This window comes from Netta rufina (genome assembly GCF_964035555.1).
Source record: "Netta rufina genome assembly, chromosome: 7".
In the NCBI taxonomy this organism is placed as follows: domain Eukaryota; kingdom Metazoa; phylum Chordata; class Aves; order Anseriformes; family Anatidae; genus Netta; species Netta rufina.
The window spans coordinates 27,195,635-27,222,851 of NC_140130.1; the positions used below are offsets into that span (position 1 = coordinate 27,195,635).

At 39.5% G+C, this 27,217-nt stretch overlaps 1 protein-coding gene across 1 annotated transcript; it reads left to right on the forward strand.

Annotated features, from left to right (window-relative positions):
- The first annotated feature begins 4,866 nt into the window (after nt 1-4,866).
- Nucleotides 4,867-26,988, forward strand: SMC3 (structural maintenance of chromosomes 3). Its single transcript, XM_084290661.1, has 29 exons — nt 4,867-5,008; nt 6,918-6,993; nt 8,397-8,435; nt 9,475-9,542; nt 9,931-10,002; nt 10,179-10,258; nt 10,824-10,902; nt 12,259-12,376; nt 12,492-12,667; nt 12,848-12,928; nt 13,243-13,407; nt 13,743-13,864; nt 14,282-14,495; nt 15,564-15,667; nt 15,879-15,978; nt 16,473-16,633; nt 17,766-17,907; nt 19,104-19,254; nt 20,118-20,270; nt 21,621-21,772; nt 21,990-22,148; nt 22,525-22,632; nt 23,064-23,172; nt 23,774-24,021; nt 24,167-24,379; nt 25,071-25,262; nt 25,370-25,547; nt 26,104-26,210; nt 26,512-26,988. The coding sequence occupies exons 1-29, from the start codon at nt 4,994-4,996 to the stop codon at nt 26,581-26,583; spliced, it is 3,654 nt and encodes a 1,217-aa protein (XP_084146787.1). The 5' UTR covers nt 4,867-4,993; the 3' UTR covers nt 26,584-26,988.
- The last annotated feature ends 229 nt before the right edge of the window (nt 26,989-27,217 follow it).

A 27,217-nucleotide genomic window follows, 5' to 3' on the forward strand; every position in this document is an offset into this window, starting at 1 on the left:
TCGAACGCCTCCAGCCACGTTAAGTCAAGTTAGCCAGAAAATCAATTGACATGAGTGCCAGCGTGACCGGGAACTGCTATCCGGTCGAGCCCACAGAGGCTTGCCAAGATGAAGCAGATTTCTAGCGGGGACAGAGCAGATACGTGCACCACATCTCCTAGAGATGCTTCCAGCCTGTGGTCTCCCTGGCAGTGCCGCTGCTGCCCAGCATAATTACTGCGGCTAACGGGAGCCCGGGGGCGAGGCGCTGCGGGGCGGGTTGTGGGCTCTGCCCCCTGCTTTGAGGGCAAGCCGTGTAGAAGCTCTGTGCACTTCTTACATTTGTCAGCAGCATAAAGGAAGTGAGTGAGACCTGAAGTGACCGAGCTGACCAGATGGATCCCTTGAGTCTACATAAAAAGACCGTAGCAGCAAAACTGTATTTTCCCCAGCACAGCTCATTTCTCCTGCAGAGGATATTTCTGCTCTGCTGGTACAAAGCAGAGCTTTGCTGATGTGGCTCCGCTCACGCAAGGAGCATTTTGCTGCTAGAGTGGACCTGAATTTCTCTCTAAGCGTTTCTTGCAGGCTTATCCCTATGTCTCTGCATCCTGCCTCGCACCAGGGATAATGATATTGATCTCACTCAGAAAGGCAGAAGGCTTTTTTCACGTGTTTGCAGTGCGCATTAGACCCCTGACGAAAGATGTCCTGAGCACAAAATCTTGTTACCATGATGTATTTATTGTACTCTGCGGTTGTGGGGCCATATGTTCCATATCACAAGAAAGAGTTTGCTTTTGTTTCCCCCCAGGCTATGATGTTGGACGTGGTTAAAGCCACGGGGTGCGCCCGCTGCTCTACCAGGAGTTGGACAATGGCAGCCCCGGGTGGGTGGCGAGAAATCTGCGCTGTGCTACCAAGTGCTAAAGCATTGCCATGGCTCGGCTTCCTAAATCCAGCTGTGAAGAGCAGCTGGTCCTCTGGCCGGCAGCTCGACATACGCGGGTGGATATGGTGGGGAGAATTGATCAGGGGCCAGCGGTGGGGAGCAGGGAGCAGGGCAGTGTCCCCTCCTGTGTGCTACCCAGTGCGAAAGTGGCTCCTGACAGCTGGGATTACCAAACCCGGCTCGAGGGGTGATTGCTTTTCTGGACTTGTGTGACATCTGATGGGGAGATGCTCCAGCTGCATGCTTGTGGGGAAATCTGGAGGAAGGGGAAAGCAGAAGGCTCTGCATAGCCGGCCGCAGCCCTGCTTGAAGCTCTGCCTTGCGGCACCCTGGGGAAGGTTGTCCAGCCAAGTGGGGATCTCCGGCAGCAGGAGGAGCTGCTGAGCCTTTCCCAGACAGCTTCCCAACTTGGTTACTTGCTTTCTCTTCTCCTCTCCTTCTCTTTAGACCCCTCCGGGAAGGAGCACACAAACGAGCCCTTTTCTGTGGCCCCTTTCCACAGCCCCTGCCACAGAAGTCTCTGCAGACCGAAGCAGTCCAGACCAGGTGCCGTCAGTTTCGTGCAGCCTGCTGCCACCAGTTTTATGTCAGCTGTTTTGAGCAGAGCAGCCGAGGGACTCGTACAGGACAAGGATGCCTCCAACAGGGGCCTGGGTGGTCATGGTGTGAGGTGCTGCCTGGGAGAGCTGGAAAACAAATTAAAAAAATGCCCAGGACGTGGACCAGGCTGTGAAAAGCTGCAGCAGTGAAACCTTCCAGCTCGTATGTGTGACGAAGCGGGAAGTTATCTTTGCTTTCCTTCGATTGCGAAGGACGGGAGGAATGTCACACTTGCAGGAGGCCCCCTGGTGCCAGGTGAGGTTGCTGCAGCTCATGGAAGTCGGTCACAGGTGTGAGGACAGCGGCTCACCTGCCCTCCTGGGAAAAGGAGTGACATCCCAGCTGGGGGATAACATGCACCGTGCAGGTTTGGATGTGCTCTGCTTTGCTGCGTGTGGACAGAGCGGTGTGCCAAAACTGTGCAAAACCTCAAGGGTTTTTTTCATCCATGGGGCTGGCAAAGCTGCTGAGAAGAGAGGCTCACCAGGTCCCCTTGCCCCATGGCCCAGGGCACTTGACGCTTCTCCATGTGGCCCCACCACGGCTCTGTACACTGCCACGAGTGAGAAAAAGGTCTGTGGGACACGGCTCTGCAGTGTCTAACACAACCAGACCCGGGCTCCGGTTTGCCCACAAGATGCTGCTGCAGCAGCAGCGGTGAGAAGTGGCCCTGGGAGTGCTCTGCTGCCTTCGCTGCCACTCGCTGCTGACTCTGCGTGATGAAGCACAAGTGATGGATGCGCCTACCAGTTCCTGCAGTCACCTAAACCTGGCAATAAAAACCTCTGTAATGAATGAAAGCAGTCTCTACATGTGTTGGTTCACAACTGCAACTGCAATAGGGGAGTTTAATCTCCCTCCCCTCCCACCCCCCACATTCTCTTTAGAATATTTTAAAAATAAATTTAGCTATTTGAGAAGATGGAAAAAAAATAAAAGTTCTACAGACTTGAAATTCCATCTACGTGTTCCATTAAGCCTCATGAAAGAAATACCTGACGTACATTTTATGCTGATGAAGCCTGAATGAATGAAAGCTTGTTCCCACTATTCCCCTTTCTAATGTTTAGTTCTGGCATATTTATCGAAAAACACTGCTTCTAAAACAGGGCCAGAGAGAAAAGCTCTGCAGAACCTATCGATGTGAGGTGAACTCCACGCGTAGCAAGCGCTGATTACATGTTTGCAGGTACTGAATAAAGTGCGCGGCTTTCCAGGCTGCCAGCTTCCAGCACTCCTACAGCAGCAGCAGTTTGGCAGGATAAAGCCAACCTGCACTGCCCTTGGGCTGGGTGCTTATTTGCAGCATGGGCTACAAAACCAAAAGAAAAACAACAAAAAAATACTGCCTCCTCAACCCCATCGCACCCCATCCCACAGCTCTCCTGCCTCAAATGCAAATCTGTACAGAGACAAAAGGTATGTGACAGGACCTGTGTGCTGGGACCTATAGATGGATTTGAAGCACTCTGTGAACTAGGCTACCATTTACTGCTTAACCGTTAATGAATAAAATCGTGATTTTTTCAATGCCACATTATTGGGGACATCTTTTGATGAAATATCAGTGAGATATGATTTTATTCCTTTAAATAAACATAACATGGTGTCTGCGCACATCTTACACACACATAAGTCACCTCCAAACTGCAGGAGCATGTTGCACGGAGGAAATGAACACATGGATAATGAAGATCTGGGGTCTTTGTGTCTGCTCTTAACAGAGAGGCTGGTGTACTTGTTGCACCATGCCAAGAGCACACTTTTGGGGCACTAGAAGAGGCTTGGGGGTTGCAGGAGGCTGGCTCCTGGGGCTCTGACTGGAGCCAGGATTTTCAGAAGGACTTGGTGTCACCACTCACAATAACATCAATGCATCAAGCAAGAGAAAAGGCAAAATCTCCCTTAGCTGGTGGCCACCTGGTGATTCTGAATCCCTTTTTTTTTTTTTTTTTTTAGGGGGGAAAGACTAAGTCTAAGCTCCGTGAGTCCAAGATTAAGTGAAAATAAGTTTCTAAACTGCAAAAGGCAGCTGGAAAACATGACTCAAGGCACCCTATGCTTCTAAAAGCAGATCTGCCTGGGTGCCTCGCTCTGTTGGTTTGATAGTTACGAGTCCATCTGGAACGAGTGAACCCTCACACACAATATTTACATGCAAATATTAACACAAAAATGGCTTGGAGGAGTTGTTTTAACCAGGTGTATGGGCAGTGTGAGACAGAATGGGGCCCTGTAGGCCTCCTCCCTGCCGTACTGCACCTCACTGCTCCCACGGAAAGCTCTGGTACACGAAGCAGCCCCAAAATGCATGGCGAGGCTCACGAGTGATGGCAAACTGCCTGAAATCCTAAAGCAATGGGAATTTGGGGAATGCAAACGGCAAAAAATCTTTTCCCCCAGGTGCCATTGGACCAAGCTGTTCGGTAGTAAAAGCAGAACAGCCGGGCGGGGATTTTCTTTGCAGAGATGTTGGCGGACCCATCTACGGGCTTTAGGTTTTTAAGCACTGTATTTGAGGAGGAAACAACGAGCCATTTATTTAGGGGAGCTGCTGAAACCCATCCCAACAGCCTCCTGATGGGCCTTTCCTAAGGCCATGTCATTAGGGGGCCCTTATGGGTGGCTGGGACGGGCGGGCTATTGCCCAGGGAGAGGCAGGAACCAGGCTGTCCTGCTTAAATCTAATTTTTATTAGCGTGAAGAGGACGAGCACAGGAATTTTGCGGCGCTGAGGGAGCTGCAGGTGCCACGGCTGGGGGCTCACAGCTCCCCCGGGGGCACGGGGCTAAAAAAACTGAGTGGAAACAACGGGAAAACGGGCAAAACGTGCCCGAGGTTTGGGTGGGCTGGTGTGTGAAGTGTTTGGATAGGAGCCACGCCTGTATTTGTTGTATTTGTGCTGTAAGCGTTTATTGATCGCCCTGTTTGAACACTTGGCCCCGCTCCCCAACCCCATCCCCTCAGGCGCCCCCCGCAGGCCCCGCCCCCCCCCCCGCCGTGCCGCGCTCGGCCGCTCGCTCACACTTGCCTTTGGCGCCCAACCCGCCCCCCGGCGGGAGGAACCATTTTCCACAACTCTGTGGGGGGGAACCCTAAAGGTGAGTGAGGCTGTATCGCACTCCTTCTCCGCTATAAAGCCCTAGAGAGACCAAGAAGACATTTATTTAATCTTTAAAAGCTGTTCTTTCGGTCTTCCCTGCTCGCTCCCTTCTCCCACCTGCCAGCCGCGCGCTGCCTTCCCCTCTCTCCCCCTTTTTGGTGTGCCCAGTGGTTCGCGCCGGGCCGGGCCGGGGGAGGCCCCGCCGCCATTTTGTTTGTGTGCGGGGCGAGCGGGGCGCTGCGCGGAGCGGGGCGGCCGGACGCTGAGGGGCGGCGGCGGCGCGGGGAGGCGCCGGGCGCTTGTGCCGGTTCGAGGCGCTGTGGGCAGCCGGGAGGGCGCCTCCCGCACCCTCCGCGGTCATGTACATCAAGCAGGTAAGGCTGCGGCGTTCAAAACGCCCGCCCGGGCCTGGCTCGGGCGCTGCGGGCTCAGCCCTGGCCGCTTCGCTCCGTGCCGGGGGCTGCGGGGGGCGGGCAGGGCCCGGGCCTGGCCTGGGGGCTCCGTGAGGCTGGGCAGGCTCGGGCCGTGGGCTCGCTCCTGCACGAAAAGCGCTGTTACTGCACTTAGTGTGTGCCCGCAGTTATATGTAACGTTGCTTATCGTGGTTGACTTTTTTTGGCCGCTTTCTTACCACTACTTATCTATATACGTTCATTTAAATGAACGTGTCTTTAAATGAGCAATTGGTATATGATGCATGCTGCTCTAAAGACTTTAAATAAGAGTTCTTGTTCCACAGACTTAAATTGCAAAAAAAAAGTAAACAGCGAAACTGTATAGAGTTGTAAAAAGTCCAAATTAAGTCAAAGTAGGGGAAAGGAGCTCCATGGGGAGGGGGAATTTAGGTGGCCCGTTTGCAATAATGTCCTAAGAGCCGTAGAAGAGATGTATAACGTGTAGAGTGTGAAGCCATTGAGGGGTGACTTTGCCAATATCCCTTATCTTACTGATTCCCCAAATCATTACTGAGCTTTAAAGACTAAAATGTTTTAGGTCTCCAAGTGAGGCTATGCAAGGCAGTAAAAGTTCCGTGTTAACAGATGCTGTGATTGGGAAGTCTTCAGCTAATGCATAGCCTTCAACTTGTTTTCTGTAGTTTGATCCATTAAATTCACAAATCTTTAGTTTCTTCCAGTGCAGATACTTTAGGTTGAGATCTGAATGCAGCACATGTACAAAATCTCATTTTGCTTTCTAAATTTCAGCAGTTACACTGTTGAGAAATAGCTTGTAACACATCCTGCTGTCTTCCCAACAAGTAATTCCTTCTTTGTATTAGCTGTGATGATGAAACATCGATGGCATTATTTTTAACCAGATCTTGCTTCTGGTGGGGAAAAGCTGGGGGAAGAGCACAGAGACTAAATGTCAGTTCTGGTCCTTCTGTAAACGTTCTGGCTAAAAGATCAGCAAGTGTCAAAACTTGAGGTGGTTGGTGTCTTACTGAGCAGAGGAAAGCCCATGTATAGTCTTCCAGCACAGCTTTGGTGTTTGGAAAGGGCTGATTAATACTCAGGTGTGCTGGAAGCTGGCTCAGTTTTGGTGCTATGGGGAATCAAAGTAGTGAGATGCTGACACTGTAGTGTGTGTATTTGGACTGACAAACCTCAAACCACTGCAAGAATGGTTGAAGTTTAATGTGCTTCTAGATCCCTGCTTGCTGTGTAGCTCCCTAGCTAAATTGGTTGTGTAGGTTGTATGTGTTCATTTAGGAAGTGAATTACCCAGAACCAAGACTTCTTTATTTTACTTTCCTGTCTTTAGGCACAGTAAAACAAAAATAAAGCTGTCTTGCATATGAAATAGGTAGAATCCAATGTAGTGTTTACAGTCTGTAATTCTCTACTTAAAGAACTTGCAGGTGGAATTCTTACACTGCGTGTAGCTAGTGTTATAAAAGTAACTGTAAATCTGGCCCTGGCATGATAAGTACTTGATATCTTGGGGGTTTATTTCCTGTATGTAATATTTGATCCAAATAAGTTTTCTTGTGTAGTTTAAGATTGTTACAAAAATACTTTTGGAATTCTTGTTTGCTGTGCTTTGACCTAGATAGGTGCCAGCATCTCTTAGGGATGTTTGTTTGTTTTTTCCCCTGCATCATAGTGATATTTAGTTGAGGGACAAGTCTTATGTTGCAAGATGCTGATCTGGAGTTGAAAAGTTAAAGGGGAGGGCAGGGGGGCAAGAGGAGTGTATAATAATATTGATGCAAACACTCTGTAAAATCTTATAGTTTAAAGTGCTTAAGAACAGAGGTAAGTCTCTCATTTTTCTTGTTAGGTAATCATTCAAGGCTTTCGAAGCTACCGGGACCAAACCATTGTGGATCCATTCAGCTCAAAACATAATGTTATTGGTAAGTTCTGATGCCTCTCTTCTAACTAACTCCAGTTGCATTGCTGTTTCAGATGTTGATCAAATTAGTCCCTAACAGTTTTTAATATTCTTCTCACCTTTGATTAATTTATTTATATTTTCTGTATTGAAAAGTTGTTTACATTTATCTGTAACCTGTCACAAGGAGGATTCAATTTACAGCAAAGAATTCAAGCATTCAGTTTTTGCTGTGACAACAGTATGGGTCTTTAGTAACTGAGTGAATCGTCATTCAGGCAAATGATCTCGGTATTAGGCAGTCCTCCTGTAAAGGCTGTACATGTTAGGACCAAGAGCAGAGACCTTGCACAGGATATTTTTTTTTTGTGTGTGGATGTGTGATCATTTTTAAGTAAGCACACTAGCTACCATAAAATGTTGCAGAGAAAAAACAGTGAAGATAATCTTTCTTCCAACTTTGGAAGGTTGAGTTTCTGGAATGTGGATCTTCAAAAAGTGCGACACAAACTTCACAGTGTTGTTTTTTTGTAATATATAATCTAAGAGCATGTTCTGCACCATTCTCTGTGATTCTGTGATTCTGTTATTCTCACATCTCTTTCTATTTTTGTACATGGACGTCTGCTCCTGCTTTCTCATTTTTACTGAATTTAGTGATTGTGCAGCAATTTTGAGACTGCTGACCCAATAAAAAAGTTAATTTGGGACATAGAAATGTAGTAGGTAGGCTTTACTCTGAGAACTAATAAACTAGATGTGGCGTGAATAGCGTGTTGTATTAAGTAATGTTACTTCAGTAGGAGCTAAAACTTTATCCAGATATGAATGTTCTTAAAAAAAAAAAAAAAAAAAAAAAAGCGGTTTTGAAGTTGACACAGTAGATGCCAATATTGAAGACAAAACACTGACTCTTGCTAAAGCACTTCAGAATGTTTTTGAAACTTTTGCTTTGAAATATAAATGGTACTTCCAATCTTTTAAAAATAAAACGATGCTGAATTAGCAAGTGGAGAATACTTAACCCAACCTGAGTCAACCTGAGTGTGGAAGAATGTAATTTTTCTTCTTAAATATAAAAAGATTGATGCTGGGACCAGTATCTACTGGTTGATTCCACGAGGAGACAAGTATTAAAAAATAAAAGGATGGGACTACATAGCATCGGTTTAACCATTATTCTAATTGTATGGAATAGTGTTGTGATTTGTCACTGTGATTGAGTGGGGAAAGGATTGCTCAGTCTTGTTTCTAGAGAGTAACAAAGTGATCCATCTATTAAATTTCTTATTCCCTTGAGATGTTGTTTTATCTGGCTGTGTTATGTTTGGGTTCTGTTCTTGAATATTTGTGCAAAATTTAACATATGTTGCCATGTTAATTGATCTCAATTTGTAGTAATAAACTTTGTGTTTTAATCTTCAGTGGGAAGAAATGGATCTGGAAAAAGCAACTTCTTTTATGGTAAGGGTGAACTTTATATAATATCGTTGGGGTGGTGCTGATATAAGGGTGTTTTTTTTTTTTTTTTTCCCATAAATTGGTTTACCATATGTTCTTCCTTAACAAGGAGTGGCATGATAGCAAGTCAGAAGGACATACGGCTCTCTCCCTGATAGACTAATAGTAAAATATTTCAAAATTCGTTCTATGTTTAGTTAGAAGAAAAACTGGAAACTTTGTTTAATGCTACCTTTACTAAAGGAGATCAACCTTATCTATAAGGCCATACATAACTATAACAGAGGACAGGGGAAGGGAAGAGGGCAAGATAACCTAGGCCTGGAGGATGTGCCTGTAAAGAATAGGTGAGGAACTCATGGTATGTACGTCTTTGGATATGTAAATGACTTAGTTTAGTATGCATGGCTAAGTTGGAACAACAAGATGAGAAAGAAGGAGATGGCTGGAGCATGCTCAAGAACTGGGTTCAAGCAGTGAACATAGTGAGGAAGACTACTGAAGACCACCAGTGGAAACATGCACGTATGTCAGGAACACTTCCATATTTTAACAAATTATGGGAAATAGTATGAATGTGGGAATTATTTCTCAGAAACCTGATTGATGTGCGTGTTTTGATTGATCCCTGTAGCCTGGACAGTTCAGCACACACACTAGGTGGAGCGATCACCCATGCAACCGGTGCCACACTCGAAAAATGCCTCCAAAACTCCAAAATTGAGTCTTAAAGAGTTTCTTCAACCAGCTTTTATGGTATCCCGCAGATATATCATTATATGACAGTGATGAAAAGAAAGATCTGAATGCACTTATTAGTTACCTTCAGGTTTATCATCACTATTCAGCTTCTCTTAAGGGTCTTCTAAGATTTTTTTTTTTTAAATGGCAAAAAAGTATTTACAGGAGGAAACTGATACTGAAGTATCACCCACCTTGAAAAGTGATTGTAATATTTGCAGTTACTTCACACGTTCTTACTGGCTAAATTTATGGCAAAGGACAGAATAAATCCTCTTTTTTTTTTTTTTTTTTTTAACAGCAATTCAGTTTGTCCTCAGTGATGAATTCAGTCATCTTCGCCCAGAGCAGAGATTGGCTTTGTTGCATGTAAGTGAGATGTATGATGATAAGATATCAGAATAAATGCATTTCAGTTTTGCTATAAAAATGGTCAATTGCTGGGATGTAAATATTTTAAACCAGTTATTTTGGAAGCATTCTCAAACATGTTAGTTTGCTTTTTTAAGTTGGTAAATGGGAATTTATTACTAAGTAATACGTTATCCTTAAATATAGGTAGTTAATGCATGCTTGTGAATGTCTATCCAAGATTTTCAGAACTAAAAATACATGTACAGGAACTTACATAGATGCTTTTCCCTTTCAGATCCATAGAAGGAGAGGGGAATTGCAATTGTCAGGGAGAAGGGAAAATAAATAAGCTCAGAATCCTTCTAAAGAGAGACTTATCTAATCAAAATATCTCCTTTTGCAGGAAGGTACAGGCCCTCGCGTTATTTCAGCTTTTGTGGAAATTATATTTGACAACTCAGACAACAGGTTACCGGTAAGTTAAATGCTTCAGAAACAGATGATCATTTCAGGCTCCAGTTCTCAGTATTACTAAAACATAGTTAGTATCGAGCTGCTTTTGAATTAGTTCCTGTAAAAGGTACAATAAACATTCTGGTTTAGTTATACCTACTGCAAACAGTTAATTTTACTCGTCTTTGTTTTCTTAAGATTGATAAAGAGGAAGTCTCACTTCGCAGAGTCATTGGAGCCAAGAAGGACCAGTATTTCTTAGACAAGAAAATGGTGACGTAGGTACTTCTTTTCCTTAGCTGAATGAGCCGAGCAGTATTTCTGTAAAATTAGTCATAGTAAACGCTTGCATCTCTAGTCTGAAACAGTTTCTCCTGAGTTCCATGAGCAATACTGATTTAGTTGTATAATACTGAGTACCAGTAGTTTGACATTAAGGACATTGGTCCTTGTGTGATAGACAGCAGATTTCTTTGAATTCACAATTTAATCAATTCATTAATATCTTGCTTAACTGCTTATGTAGTATTTTTCAGGCCTGCTTTTTTTTTTTTTATAAGAGTCACTAGACTTAAGGTTGTTTCTTATCTTTCTGTGTGATACGTACCTGTATTTGCCACCTCTGTGCTGTGAGGTGTTTGGTTCTTCATCCTTTCTCCAAAGCTATAGGATTTTAGCTGGTTTCCTTTTCTTTCCCGATTTCACTTTAGAATTAGAATTTAGAATCTTAGTTTTTTGAAGAGAGCATGCATTGCATACAGTGATCATAGTATGCAATATATTCTTGTGATATTTCACTGTCACTTTTGTTGTGTTTTTAATAAAATCACAATAACATTTCAGGAAAAATGATGTAATGAATCTTCTGGAAAGTGCTGGATTTTCTCGCAGTAACCCATACTATATTGTCAAACAAGGAAAGGTAAGATTCTTTTTCAGAAAGTGAGAGAAATTACTATCAAAAATACTATGTATCCTGGTTGGCAAATGTTCATTTTGGTTTACTGCTGCAATAACTTAAATCTTTTTTAGTTTGAAACAGTTCTTGCAGATGCATCATTGCAGGCGTTGGAGTAGTGCATGTTAATTTTAAAACAAAAAAAATGTTTTGATGCAGTTAATGTTGATATTTAGAAATGATACAGTCACCTTTGCAATTGCATGCAAGATAAACTTAATTCATATGACTATATTGATGTAAGTTGCTATATTTCTGGTCTTCAAGATGAGATGCTGACTGTAGAAAACTGTTAATATGCTAAAAACACTGTGAATGACTGTGAATTGATGAATGAATGGATGGATGAATGGAGATGTGTGGAACTGGAAAGCCTGGAAAGGGCTCATAGTGTGACCTGTGTTAACGGCACCCAGATTAGATGGCTTTCAAGACCCAAGAGTGTAGCAAAGAATATCAGATCTAGAGACAAAGGACAGGAATGACTTCTAGTGGCTCACAGCAGTGGGACATGATGGAGACACTGATAACTGCCAGCTCCTGAAAGATTACTGAAAAGCCTACTCAAAAGGGGAATGCGGGAGACTTTGAGGAAGACTGGGTGGCAAAAAAGTTTACCCAGAAACAAAACCTCTAAAATGTTTAGTAATGTGAATTCTTCAACACAGCTGAATGTGTATGTAAAAAAAAAAAAAACAAACAAACAACATGTGACTCTTAGAGCAAGCACAAAGTCAAAATACTAGTATTAGATTTTGGTGTAATCCGAATTGGAAACAGTTACCTACTTTTGAGATAATGCAACTTCTCAAATTGTGTTGAAGGAAAATGAGTTCTACCTTGGCTTTGTGTGTTTTGGCTTTAATGAGTGCTCCATGAACTGAATTGTTTCAACATTTAGCAGCCTCTCCCATTTTTAGTGTAACATTTCTAGTGTGTGTTTGGTGTTTCTTTGTTTTTGTTTGTTTTATGGAGGTGCTTAAACTGGCTGATTTAGCAGCAGGAATAAAGGCCTGAGCTTTAGCTCTTCTAAATGTATTTTTGAGGTGGCAAAGGTTTTTGCAGTTTACGTAACATCGGAGCTCCTGAGTTCTAGTAAGAACTGGTAGCATTTGAAAAACAACAAAATGAATTACAAACAGAATACTAGCAATTCTAAAGTAATTTCCTTTTAAGGAAAGCAGCATGTTAGAGATCTTCCCAAAACCTTGTGCAAGCAGGCACAGCAAAAAAAAAAAAAAAAAAGTAGAGTCTTTAATCTGTTGTGCTAAGCCATATGTCTAGAGCAGGATATTGAAATTATAGATCTTGAATTTTCAGATCAACCAGATGGCCACAGCTCCTGACTCTCAGAGACTGAAGTTACTAAGAGAAGTAGCTGGTACCAGAGTGTATGATGAACGTAAAGAAGAAAGTATTTCACTAATGAAAGAAACAGGTAAAAATCTTCTGGACGCTGGTTCTCCTTTTCGTGTTCATAACTGCTGACAAATAGTTGATCACTGGAGGAGGTTGAAGTGTTTAACTGAACTTCCCTCTTGTGTTTTCTAAAGAGGGTAAGCGAGAGAAGATCAATGAGTTGTTGAAATACATTGAAGAACGACTTCATACCCTCGAAGAGGAGAAGGAAGAGTTGGCTCAGTACCAGAAATGGGATAAAATGAGGAGAGCATTAGAATACACAATTTATAATCAGGAGCTTAATGAAACCCGAGCTAAGCTTGATGAGGTAAAATATTTTGTCTACTACAAAATTTAATGTGAGCTGTTCTGCTTTTTGCTGATATCTGCTTATGTTCCTCAGTGAAGTCCTGTCCATATCCTCTGCTAATTAAGCAAATTATGCTCATCTTTTTGAAACTAGAAGTTTACTAGAACAGTTTTGCTAATTAAGCTACTTTCCCTGCAGCTTTCTGCCAAGAGAGAGACGAGTGGAGAGAAGTCCAGGCAGCTGAGAGATGCACAGCAAGATGCTAGAGATAAAATGGAGGTAAAAATACTTAAAGCGAGGGTGTCTTTTTCCTTTCTGTTAGATTGCTTTATTTTTCTTGTGTATGTAAACATTTTATCTAAGTCTGAATTTACAGACTTCAGAGTTACTTGACTCCAAATGAAAAGAGCTCTTACACTTAGAGCTTTAACCAATAAAGTTAGAAATTAACTAATAACCTATGCCTTCATCCTGTTTGGAAATGGGAGAAATTTATTGTATTTCTTTTGTGTCTTGATCTATGTAATGCTTGTGACTTAGATACTGAAATGTGCGTATAGTGTTTAAAATTCAACATACTTAAATTTGCGTAGGAAATAGAACGGCAAGTTCGTGAGCTGAAGACAAAGATTTCTGCAATGAAAGAAGAGAAAGAACAACTTAGTGCTGAAAGACAGGAGCAGATTAAACAGAGGACTAAACTAGAGCTTAAGGCTAAAGATCTGCAGGATGAATTAGCTGGCAACAGTGAACAAAGGGTACGTAACTGTAATGAGTAAATAAAAGGTGGTTGGTGCAAGGTAGTATATTTGTACCTTGAAGACATTTTAGCTGTACATTTTAAGTTGTGTTTTTTAGCTGTAGCCTTTCATTACTTTGTAAGCTTTGCAGAACAGGTATCTTAAGTTTTTGGCACGTCTTCTTCCTAATTGTAACTGAATTCACTTAAGCTTTGAAACAATGTAGTATCAGATAATTCTAAGACTGCAAAATTGCATTACTTTTAAATTATTCTTCAGAATTATATGTTTATCTAATGATACAGTGTTTTTGATACTGCCTCACTTTAAATATTGCTTTGTTTCACTTTCAGAAAAGACTGTTAAAAGAGAGGCAAAAGCTTCTTGAGAAAATTGAGGAGAAACAGAAAGAATTAGCAGAAACGGAGCCAAAATTCAACAGTGTAAAAGAAAAAGAAGAGAGAGGAATTGCTAGGTCTGTGATGTTCTATAATGGGAACTCAAAGCATTTTAGAAAGAACCAAGATAACTAGCAGAACAGCCATGCGTGATATGTTGAGAGTTAATATTTCAGAAAGGGGTGTTTGTATGTCCTCATGTATGGCCTCCTTTAGTGTTGGGTGTTAAGGTTGGGGGAAGTCACTATTTGGTGAATTTAATTTTCAGCCTTCACCATTTTGTGGAGTTCTACGGACTTGCGGTTTTATGAAGTCTTTTGGGTGGTTTTATTGTTTATAATGTGATCCTTTTCTTGTTACTGATTTGGTGCTTAATCTTTAGAGCATGGTTTGACAGTTCTGGAAATTTCTTTTGGTAATTCTTAGTGCTTTTCTTCATATATTCAAGAGTTCTTCATAATACAGCATTTGTTCCCCTTCTCAAAATAAAATAGACTTGCACAGGCGACGCAGGAAAGAACAGATCTTTATGCAAAACAAGGTCGGGGAAGCCAGTTCACATCCAAAGAAGAAAGGGATAAATGGATAAAGAAAGAACTGAAGTCTCTAGATCAAGCCATCAATGACAAGAAGCGGCAGATTGCAGCTATACACAAGGATTTGGAGGATACAGAGGCAAATAAGGAGAAAAATTTGGAACAGTACAGTGTAAGTATAATTATAATGAATGCAGGATTTTCTGATGGGGTGTAGTCTTTTAAAAATCTGTTTTTTGGAAATGCCTGCAGACAAACTCTGAAATAAATCTACTGAAATCAAGGATCAATCTGAAAAAAAAATAATCTAGGAATGTAGTTTAAAAAGAACAGTGTTCTGGTAAAATACCTGATGTAGGCCTCACCCATGTAGCATAAGTAATGATTCTGAGTTGATTTTTGAGACAAGTAGCATTTACCACTGACTGTAATGTTATTGTACGGCTCAATAGGAATTATTAGATAGAACTGAAGATGTTAAATTTGAAGTGACCTTGATCCATTTAATAAAAATGCCTGACTTTTCTTCTAAAAGAAGGTTGATTCTAAAAGATTCAAATTCTAAAATTGATAAGCTAAAGGAGTTACATAAGGTACCTTGGGTAAAACTCCGTGGGGAACTTGCAAAGTTAGGTTGGAAAAACTTCTGTTACTTGAGAGAGTAGCTGGTCCTCCTGGATGTAGATAGCTATGAAAATGTAATCTGAATGCTAGCCCTAAGCTGCTTTGAGAATGCCAGGTGTTATAACAAGGAAGGGGTAGAGGTCTGTGCATTTGCTTCAACAGCATGCTTTTGATGGCAGCTGTGGTAAAGCACAAATACTGCTGGAGAGCAGGCTAAAATTTTGACTAACAGTATGGCATGATGTGCAAGACTAGTATGTATGTTCTTATCGGAAGTGTTACTTCAGAACATGGCTACACGTGGTTTGTGTATGATGATTACTGTTTTGATGTGGTTTCTTGCAATGACCTAGTGAGCTGTTTCATTGTATAACACACCTATGTGCAGTTTGTGCCTCCCTTGCAATCTGTTTTATCACTTCAACTTGCTACTGCTCACTTGCTGCCAAAGATGCTTTTATTCTTAGTACTTTTATAGTTTAACTATCTGTTTTGTGAAAAGCTTTGTAAGAATTTTCTGAATTCTTAGTAGTAGTTTTTAGTATTGAATTTGATGGGGAGTGGAATTTTACCTGGAAAGAGCTGTAGTTTCATAGTGATCTTTTCTTTGTGTTAGAAACTGGACCAGGATCTTAATGAAGTGAAGGCTCGTGTTGAAGAACTGGACAGAAAGTACTATGAAGTGAAAAATAAAAAGGATGAACTACAGAGCGAAAGAAAGTTAGTAATTAATTGAAATATGTCTGAATCTCACTTAATGTGAAGGACCCCAACAGTGTAGTTGTTAACATGGCATGTAGGTATGTTTTTAAATATAGCCATGTCTGAACTTCTGCACTTAGCCTTCCCATTCAATTAGCAGTCTTTAGATTAAAAAAAAAAAAATAGATTTTATTCACCTTTAAATACTTATGCTTTTTTCTGTATGCAGTTATCTATGGAGAGAGGAGAACGCAGAGCAACAAGCTCTTGCTGCAAAGCGGGAGGACTTAGAAAAGAAACAGCAGCTCCTCAGAGCAGCAACAGGAAAGGTAAGATGGCTTGTGATAATTCCATGTGGAAGCTTTTATTTCCCATCCTAATGGAAAAGTCAGTAATCTAAAGATAGCTATGATGGTAAGACTAAAAAAATAACTAAGATGGATAAATTGTATCTGTAGGCTGAGTTTTTTTCAAATACTTCTAGCTCTGGAAGTACTTTGAAATTAGTTTTCTGAGCTTAAGATGATAGAGGAGAGGTGAGGAGACCAGGTAGAAATGGAATACTTCTCAATACTTTCAACTCTTTTTTTTTTCTTTTTTTTTTTTTTTTTTTTAAAAAAAAAAAAAAAAAGAAAGAAACAGACCCTAAGATGTGGTATGCTCAACTATTTAGGTATCTCTAAAGCAGCAACTCCTGATTAGTCAGCAGAAGTTTGCTGAGAAAGGAGGTTACCTGGTTACCTCTTTCTAGAAGCTGAAGATAAAATGGATGTGTTTTCTAGCTTTTGTAATTGCAGTGCAATAACTAATTATGCTTTAACAGGCCATTTTGAATGGTATAGACAGCATAAACAAGGTTTTGGAGCACTTCCGTCGAAAAGGCATAAACCAGCATGTTCTAAACGGCTATCATGGCATTGTGATGAACAACTTTGAATGTGAACCAGCTTTCTACACTTGTGTTGAAGTTACTGCAGGGAACAGGTAATTACTGTTCAGTGTTACTTACGTTGATGCAGCTGCAGTGTTGCAATCAAATCTGGTGCTCCTTCCTCCTTTTTTTTTCTCTCCTTGTAATCTTGAGCTTTGGTCTTCCTCTTGTCAAACACTGTTATGTAGCATCATTAAAACTTCAAGAAGGAGCTAAGAAGAATTTTGCCTATTCTAAAAAAGTGGTCCTATCCTCTCAAACTTGTTCCAGGGTGGGGAGGGGATTTGGGGGGAGCAGGGCCCAAGACCAATGCTCCAGATACTTGCCAGAAGCAGTTGACTGTAAAGCATTGTACATTAAGTAATGCTGATGTTTCACTGATAGCAATAGAAGTTATTTCACTTATGCTAGAAAATTGCATGGGCAAGGATAGCTTTTAAGTAGTAGCTGCCAGTTTAGACACTGGAAAAAAGGTATGTTCAATGAGTCTTCAAGTAATATATTCCAGGAGTGTCCATTGGCACCATCTGAAGTTCTGAATTAATTCATCTTCTTTTGTGTGTAATCAGTCCCTGGTCCAGTTGATGCTCATACTTGCTCAAAAACTTGAAATGCTGTCCCTCATCTGAAACACCTGTGTATGTGAAAGTTTTGATTTTTTTAAAGTACTTCATGGCGCTTCCTGAATCCTGTTGTCACCTGTGGTTTGGAAAAAAGCAATAATAAGCAAACTAATTCAGCTTGCAAAGGAGAGATCATATTTCAGTCCTTATGTTAGTCTGTCGTGCACAGGAATATAGATGTAGTTGTCTCTTGCTTGCGTACTGAGGGTTGAGGCAAACTGTAAACTCATGCAAAGATAGCTGAATAGTGGGTGAATTGAAGTGATATGGAGGCTAGAGGTTTACAGTTGGACCAAGAAAAGCTGTGTACACGTTGAAACTGTGCACATAGTGAGCTGCTTTTGACTGGTTATAGAATGTAAAAATCTTCAGTGATCTTGTTCTGATGAGACTAATACCATCTTACTCAGTCTTAAGGCACAAAAATAAACTGTAGCAAATGCGGTGTGGCAGTAGAGTGAGTGATACGTGACGTTACCTGCGTGCTTAATGTTCACATACAAATATATTCATGCTTCTAGCACTGTAATACTTTTGCTTGTTTCTTGGACTTGTTAATTAGGTTGTTCTATCACATTGTGGATTCTGATGAAGTCAGTACAAAAATTTTAATGGAATTTAACAAAATGAACCTTCCTGGAGAAGTTACTTTCCTCCCTTTGAACAAGCTGGATGTTCGAGATACTGCTTATCCTGAGACTAATGTGAGTGTTCATTTTGAGCCTTCCTCTGTTCTTTCCATAAATAAGCCTTTGTTTGAACTGTGTGCACCTATAGCCCGTTATATTCTTCACTACTGAATATTTGAATTAAATACTGCAACTAATGTATCACTTCCCAATATTGAAAACCCTTTGATAGCAGAACACTTTTTTGCCAGATATTTATTTTTCAAAGTTGAATTTCCCTCTCTGAGTACGTAGGTGGTAATAGAAGGAAGACTTTTCCTATAACCTGACAAAAAATGGCACAGATTATTAAATTCTAATTCTTTAATCTGAAAGCCTGCCATGGATGAAAGCTGAATGGAAGGATAGTGTCCTGTCACAGACGTGGACGCTTTCTCAAAGTTATCTGAAATGAATCGTGCTTTTATATTAAAAAAACAAACAAACAAAAAAAACATTTCTGTGACAACTATTTAAAAAGTAGGTCAAACATATTTCAAGAAAGAATATGCTCATATTCAAAACTTAGTGAATTTTCCTACATTAATCATGGCAGATTAAGTTATTTAAAAATTGCAACTTTCTTTTTTTCATTGGATAAATATCGGAAAAAGCAAACAAAAGAATAAGATATCTAGTGTGTTTAATTTGGGAGGGCTTTATTAGTAATAATTGTGTTAATGTTTGTAATTTTAGTCTCTTTTTGGAGGAGGATTTTTTTGCTGCCAATAAATGATACATATTATACTTGTTTCTGTAGTAATACTCAGATGAGATTCCCAGCAGACTCATAGTTGACTTAATGCTCGAGCTTAGCTGTTTAAGACTAAAATTGCAAAAATAAATCTTGCACTTCATTTCTATACGGTGTTTGTCTTGAGTGTTCAGTCAGCATGTCATCCTTTTACCTGTTTCCAAAGTAATTGTTCACAATATTGTACTTCGAGTTCAAGGTTTGACAGTTCTCTGTATCATGATATGCAGAGCTCCAGAAGTCTTCATTCTAGAAATCTGATTCTGAAGACAAACGTTCGTTCATCTTCAGTGATTTAGAGATACACTTAACTTTAGATAACACGGTGTTATAAGGCATATTGTCAATACAAGAGTATTTCTACTCTTGATGTAGCTTTTATTTCTAGGTCTCTCTTGAAATGTGCTTGAATTAGTTGCAATTTGCTTGTCATATTTATATTACTACACTCTTCTCATTAAAATTACTGTAACTTCAGGATGCCATTCCTATGATCAGTAAACTGAGATACAATCCAAGATTTGACAAAGCTTTCAAACATGTATTTGGAAAGACTCTAATTTGCCGTAGCATGGAAGTATCTACCCAGCTGGCCAGAGCTTTTACCATGGACTGTATTACTCTGGAAGGTAAATATTGCAATTTATAAATTAATTATTAGAAAAATATGAGTGCTGAGGTTCATTAAACGTGGTCCATTAGTGTTGTCAAAATAAGGTTATTTTAAATAATATACCCGACTGAGATACAGAAGGCTGCACTTGGCAGAGTACTAAAAATAGAGAATATCTTCACAAGTCCCTGAATTATCTTATGATCTAAAAGTTAATAGCTATGTATTTCCATCCTGAGAATTGCAAAGCAAGTTAGGTTTATAGGCATATTCTTTCAATTTTAGCAGGCATGTGTTCCCTGGAATATTTCTGGTGTATTCCACCAACTTGAAATAGCTTTGAGGGTGTGAATGCATGGTTTTAATTACTGGTAAGAGCAAGGTGGACTTTTCCACATGCCAAGCGCATGTTATGTTCTCTAATTATACCTCTTGGAAATTGCCTACTTCTGGATGGCAGACTCCATGCACTCTTATCGTTTGTCCCCTTTGCCCCATAAGTCTAAGACTTTTAAAGCTGGTAATTCTAGGCATTTACATTTTCTCCTTCTATAAACACTTTCTTGTAAGCTGCATAGTTTCTTTTTTTAATTGTAAGCATTAGCCTTTTTTAAAAAAAGGCAATAGCAATCTGTTGGTCTTGAGGAATGAAATACTTCCAGTTGAATACAAAAACATATTTAACTTAGAATAAATAGTTTATATAAGTGTTTTTTAGGTAATGTGATCCCTGACACTGATGCATGACACTAATGCAGCATTTCTTCAGGTTCTTTGAAATGTTCCAGTTTTTCTGCAAAATTGTATTATGAGAACTTCTAAATATTATGGAGAATACATGATGTGCAATTTATAGTCTCATTCTATTGTGCTGTTTAGGTGATCAAGTCAGCCATCGTGGTGCTTTGACTGGAGGTTATTATGACACAAGAAAGTCTCGGCTAGAATTACAAAAAGATGTTAGAAAGGCAGAAGAAGAACTTGGTGAACTTGAAGCAAAACTCAATGAAAACTTGCGCAGGAACATTGAAAATATCCTTTTGTTTTTCTTGGGAAAGGTTGTGTGATGACTGCTTTCATTCTGCAGTTGCAGTAATGGATGAGAAACAGATTGACTTTTGTAAATGCAATGCATTAGCGGTGGCGTTTGTTGTGACTGTTTGTACAACTTGGTTCTGTGTGTTATTGTATGGATTTTAATAACAAAAGTAAAAGTAGAAACAAACAAAGCCTGCATGTGGAAATTGGTATCACCAATGAAAATAATAGATTCTAAAATACAGTGATTGTTTTTGTGTCAGAATTGCATTTTTAAAAACTCATTCTTTGGTCAATGCAAATAGTTGAATAGTTCTCTATACAACTGCTGTTGGTAACATTTCCATACCAGGGAAATATAACTGAAACATAGTAGTTGAAGCATGGATTGCTTCTAAGCTGTCATCCATGACTCAGTATTGAGTGACCTTAATACAATCAGGACTTTACCTTGCTTTTTTTGAAGGAAATAGGAGCACGTGTGGATTTGATGCAGGAGTGCCTGTAATGCATCTTGTCCAGTATGTTGCTCTGCTCACTGTAGGCTTCAGAAGAGGGGAGCTTTGTTAATGTGGCACCATTAACATTTGGTCTTTGTCTTTCAAACTTAGTGTTTAACCTTATCTCTATGATGCTTTCTACTCCTTTGTTACAGTAACTGCTATAACCAGGTATTCTTGTTATCTGTGGTAACCTTCACTGCCTCTTCTGACTTGTGCTGTATTTTTAGTACTTGGGTCCTAAATTGCTGCATTACGTAGCCAGCATATGCTGGGGAGGTGGTGGAGAGCACTATGCTATAATCAGGCTGAGAGTTGTTCGACAGTCCTAGTCTTTTAGTTTCCGTGTATGAAAAATCAAATAACCATCACCTTTTTCTGGAAGTTCTTTAATGCTGTAGCATCATCTTGAGGTCTAGTATCTAGAATTTGAGGGCAGAAGTGGTTTATGCAATTTTCTCCTGTTTTTAAGGTCATTAAGTCCTTTTTGACCTTTATGACAGCATAAAAATTACTTTTGCCTCAGATTTGAGTAAGGGTTAATTGCATTGTTATGGCTGTAGTTCTGTATTTTGCAAGATCCAAAGTTTTTCTTACAAGTTTAAATGTGTCTGTATTCTGAATGCCATGTTGAAGTAACAGGAAAATCAAGCTTTATGGTTTGTTCTTGGTGTTGATAAGGGTCATGAAGTTCCTTTTGCTGATAGTTCTTGATTTCTTCTGTGCAACTGAACATTTTGATTTGTTTTGTGAGTTCAGCTGAATATGGCAAAGGGAGTAAAAACTAAAACCACTAGTAGATAGGAAATGCCTTTAAGATGGAATTTTCCTTAGCCCACTGTATGGATTAATAATGAAATTGACCAGCTGATGAACCAAATGCAGCAAATTGAGACGCAGCAGAGAAAGTTCAAAGCCTCTCGAGACAGTATTTTGTCAGAAATGAAAATGCTGAAGGAGAAGAGGCAGCAGTCTGAAAAGACATTTATGCCTAAGGTACGGCAAGATGATATTGAATGTCATTACTGGTTTTATATTATTGTTTCATTGACGTGATTGATAAATTTGCATTCCTCTCTGGTTAACATCATAATTGAAATCTGAAAAGATGATTAGAGACAGTCACAGTAAATATTTACATAAATAGAAGAGTGAAATTCGTAAATCTGTGGGCTGCTCTGAGGAATTATTCTGTCTAATACCTGTTCCATAGCAACGCAGCTTACAGAGCTTGGAGGCAAGTTTGCACGCTATGGAATCAACTAGAGAATCGCTAAAAGCAGAACTGGGGACGGATTTGTTGTCTCAACTCAGTCTTGAAGATCAGAAACGTGTGGATGCTCTTAATGATGAAATTCGACAGCTACAGCAAGTAAGAGGAGAAATGAACATGTCTTGTCATTGACTGTGGTACCTTCCCAGTAAAGGCTTACTTTGGTCCTTTTGTGTGAAAAGTCGCTAGTTCTGAATGTATTGTAACTGAGTAGTGTTCTGCCAGGTGGGGGTTGGTACATCTGGAGTTTTCTCATCTGCTAAGTATATTTGTGTGTTTTCTTAAACACCGGGTGAATTTTACAACATACTGTTCTGTTTATTTCTACATGCTAAAATTAGAGTGACCATCCAAAGACGTGCAATATTCTCATACTCAGAATTCTGTGAAGAATGAGTTTATTTTAATTTTTAAAAAGGGGAAAATGAATTGAGAGTCAGTTGAGACGCTGAATATACATTTTTTTTTTTTCCAGGAAAACAGACAGCTTTTGAATGAAAGGATTAAATTAGAAGGCATTATCACAAGAGTTGAAACATATCTCAATGAAAATCTGAGAAAACGCTTAGACCAAGTGGAACAAGTAAGGATTTTGCTTTCAGTGCATTTTTTGCAGTCTATTTTTGTTTATTTCCGGAGCTTTGATGTATTAATAATTTGATAAATACGTATTCATCTTTCTCTGTAGTCGGTGGTATTTCTTGCTTCCCTTAATCTAAGCTGAGTTGCATGTTTTACTTAAATCTCAGCATATTATTTGAGGAATGTGTGAGATACTGACCAAAAAAATCCTGTCTATATATACTGCCTATGTGTAGGCACAGTATATATAGAACAGAGCTATCATAATGATGATCTGGTTAAAGATTTAAGTATAAAGATTCTAAATACTGTAGTAGAGTTTTAGAGAATAGTTAAGTTACATGTAGAAAGTGGAAGATAAGTTGGTTATCTGGCTTACACTTTTGTTCCCTTCCGATACGGAAGCTTGATGGCATTTACTTTGTTCTATAGGAACTGAATGAACTACGAGAAACGGAAGGTGGCACAGTTCTTACAGCCACAACATCAGAACTTGAGGCTATCAACAAACGAGTGAAAGATACACTGGCACGGTCAGATGGTTGGTAACACTACTTATTCAAAGAAAAATCTCCACTGTTTTGAAAGTTCATACATATTGTAATATGAGAAGTAACGATAAATTTTGAGTATGCTATAGTAGTTGCATAGCGTGCAACAGACTTCTTGGAACACGATTCAAAATATAAATGAAACAAGATTTTGTGTAAATCAAACAACTGAGAGTGTCTGCAATTGCACACTAATACCAGTAAAGTAGGTGTTAGTGATAACAGAATTTTGGCTTCAGGGTACAGTGCTTATGAGGCAGTCTTTGTACAAGTCATGATCTTGTACAGTTATTTTTGAATTTTGCCTTAACAGTCTAAAACTAAGTTGCTGTCAAATGGGAAATAGTATCTGTGTGGTTCACACTCATTTTTGCCTGTCTTTCTAGACTTCAACAATAACAACCTTTGTTTCAACAATAACAACTTTTGTTTTTAAGCTGTATACTTATGATGGAAGGGAAGAGGGAATGTTAACTCTGTCTTGAAGTTAATTTTCTGTTCATTTCATAATAGATCTTTTTTTAAATTGTCTCTTTTTCATAAATCATTGGATGGATAATTGCAGATTTGTTCTTTTTCCCAATATCTCAGATCTGGATAATTCCATTGACAAGACAGAAGCAGGAATTAAAGAGCTGCAAAAGAGCATGGAGCGCTGGAAGAACATGGAAAAGGAGCATATGGATGCCATTAACCATGACACGAAAGAACTTGAGAAAATGACAAACAGGCAAGGCATGCTCCTCAAGAAGAAGGAAGAATGCATGAAGAAAATCCGAGAACTGGGTTCACTTCCACAGGAGGCTTTTGAAAAGTATCAGACTCTAAGTTTAAAGCAGGTAATAAATGTGGTTGGTTTCATCCTATTGAGGGGGGGCGGAAAGCAAAAAAGATACTGGTCTAAAGTACTAGTTTCATCTACGTCTTGAGTGTCAAACGTGGCTAGAATTGCAAATAACTTTGTTATTGTTTTTCCATACACAGTTATTCCGCAAACTGGAGCAGTGCAATACAGAACTGAAGAAGTACAGTCATGTTAATAAAAAAGCTTTAGACCAGTTTGTAAATTTCTCAGAGCAGAAGGAAAAACTGATAAAAAGACAAGAGGAACTGGACAGGGGCTACAAATCCATCATGGAGCTGATGAATGTGCTTGAGCTTAGGAAATATGAGGCTATTCAGCTGACTTTCAAACAGGTAACAAAATGACAACAGTAGTAAAGACTAGTTGAAATCAAACAGTTCCCTCTTTTATATGAGAACAGCCACACTTACTGTATGTTTCTTACGTAGTAATAAAAGACAATATCGTGTAACTTGTTTTGTGGGTTTAATGCTGAAAAAAAAAGAAAAAAGCTGGCATTTTAAGTAGGTGCTGATGTTGACTATGTCGACATTCTAGCTGCTTTTAAAACCTTTTAAATGCTTCATTTCTGTTAACTGTACTATTTACAGCCCTTTCTGGAGATACATTCTCTAGATTTTAGTGAAGCCTTTTCTAATGTTATTAAAGGATCACAAGTGCAAAGTATGTGAAGGCTTCTCCTACACATTTGCTTAACTGACATCTGAAGCTTACTGAAGTAAATCACTTATCAAGCAGCTTTTGCTGTTTTCCATTTGAATTCTACCATTTTGTTAAAGTAAAAAAAAAAAAAAAAAGGTGAAAAATGTCATATTACAAAAGCAGTTGGCTTAGGCAATGTTTTTAGACCAAGTGTTGTATCCTGCTGTCCTGGTTGTTTCACTTAGGACACTAGTGCTTAACTAGCACTTAAGTTTGAATATGGATCTTCCCATTTTTGAAACAAATATTGTATGACAGCATGTAAAAACAGCTGTTGTTTGCACTTGATTTCATGATGTAAAAATGATTGTCTCCTTTAAGGTGTCAAAAAATTTCAGTGAAGTATTCCAGAAGTTAGTCCCTGGTGGCAAGGCCACATTAGTGATGAAGAAAGGAGATGTGGAAGGCAGTCAGTCCCAGGATGAAGGCGAAGGCAGTACGGAGAGTGAAAGGGGATCTGGATCACAGAGCAGCGTTCCGTCTGTAGATCAGTTCACTGGAGTTGGCATAAGGGTAAGGAGAAGTATTTGTGTATTTTGTACTTCCGAGTATTTTAAATGACAGTTTTCCCGTTTAAAAAAAAATTAAAAAAAATCTTCCTGTTGCATTGCTTTCTCTAGGTATCGTTCACAGGGAAGCAGGGTGAAATGAGAGAAATGCAGCAACTTTCAGGTGGACAAAAATCCCTAGTAGCTCTAGCTCTGATATTTGCTATCCAGAAATGTGATCCAGCTCCATTTTACTTGTTTGATGAAATCGACCAAGCCCTGGATGCTCAGCACAGAAAAGCTGTCTCAGGTAACTATCTACCTTGTACTCATCTTTCGTGTGTTTGAAATGACAGTTTGTTTTCTAATATTTGCTATCTCAGGTGAAAGCTTTTTTTAATCACGAAGGCACACTCTCAAATATCCCAACATGTTAGAATTTAACTTTGTGCTTTCTGAAACTTCTGTGGACTCAGGTTTTGGGGAGATGCGCTGTATTGGCATTACAGCTTCTAAAGAGTCTCCTTACTATGCTTTAGCACGATAGAAATAGTCCTGGTTTTGAAATAAAGTAGTTTGAAAAATGAACTTCGGGCTCACCACATTAATTTGGAAAAGTGCTTTCTGTTTTCTATTATAGAAGTTTAATACCCAGTGATTCTTGCTGAATGGTTGAATTTATCAGACTTAAGACTGGAATTGATGATAATACTTAAACCTGGCATTGGTCCTTTCTTGAGTGTTTTTCATATTAACTAAACGTTTGTTCTAAATAAGGAATAGCAAACTTCTGCCTGTCTCATATTAAGACATATCCTATTTTAGTAGAAAAATGACATTAATAAAGAATCTTGTGTTCTTTTCAGATATGATTATGGAACTAGCTGAACATGCTCAGTTTATTACAACAACTTTTAGGCCTGAACTGCTAGAGTCAGCTGACAAGTTCTATGGTGTGAAATTCAGAAACAAGGTAAACAATTCTTAATCACGGTGTTTACTGAGAACATTATTAACCTGTGCATTTGTGTATTACCATAAGAGTTGGAAGGGAATCTGTCTCACAACTAGAAATGCAACATTGAAATATCACAGTCTAGTGTTGGAGTTTGCTCCTTTCTGAAAATTTAATTATCTGAAATTGTCTTTTCTCTTTAAAAGAAGACTAGAAATTTGGTGTAAGCTCATTGCTGAGTCAACTGGAGCTTTTGTAAATAAGGCTGTTTTATTCTGTAGGCAGCTACTTATAATTATATTTCTTCTTGTTCCACCAGGTTAGTCATATTGATGTGATCACAGCAGAAATGGCCAAAGACTTTGTAGAAGACGACACCACGCATGGTTAAACAGAGTTGTATTTACTGCTTGTTTGGAAGATGTGTATAGTGCGATGTTTATGCCACGGAACTGTAAATTAAAAATATGAAGCATTTAGTCCTTGTCTAAAATAGTTTTTGAACATACGTTTTAACCAAGACCCCAGAAAGCTTAGTTTCAAAGGAGCTTAAGTATCCATTTTGTCTCTGTTGCTGTATTTTATAAGATAATTGTTAATGTTACCTTTATACAGTACCTGTAGTTTACAAAACTTTCTCTTCCCTGAAATCTTTTGTAAAGTGGCTGTTGCTGTTTTAAAGCTTTTTAGAAAGTGCTAGCTCTTCCTTCCTAAGTACAACTTTATCATTTATACTGCCTCACATGTTTTTTTAATGCTTCAATTAAAATGATTGGTTTTATGCCTGTAACTTGTATGCAAGTGTATGGTGTATGTTGTTCCTCTTCAGAGAGTTCTGCTGAGGCAAAGTAAATACTGTTGGTCATATTGGAGCTGTTCATTTCAGAAATACGAGACAAAACCATTTTTCAAGTGATCTGTACTTCCATTTTCTTCGCACTGCAAGTGCCAGTAGAAACTCACCCCGATCTTTGTCCAAGTACATAGTGTTCCGGTTATTGAACTGAAAAAGCTCAGTATCAGAA

Coding starts and splice junctions, on each gene's coding strand:
- SMC3 (XM_084290661.1), top strand. Junction 10,903..12,258: donor ATATTGTCAAACAAGGAAAG/GTAAGATTCTTT, acceptor TTGAATTTTCAG/ATCAACCAGATGGCCACAGC. Junction 24,022..24,166: donor AGACTCTAAGTTTAAAGCAG/GTAATAAATGTG, acceptor TTCCATACACAG/TTATTCCGCAAACTGGAGCA.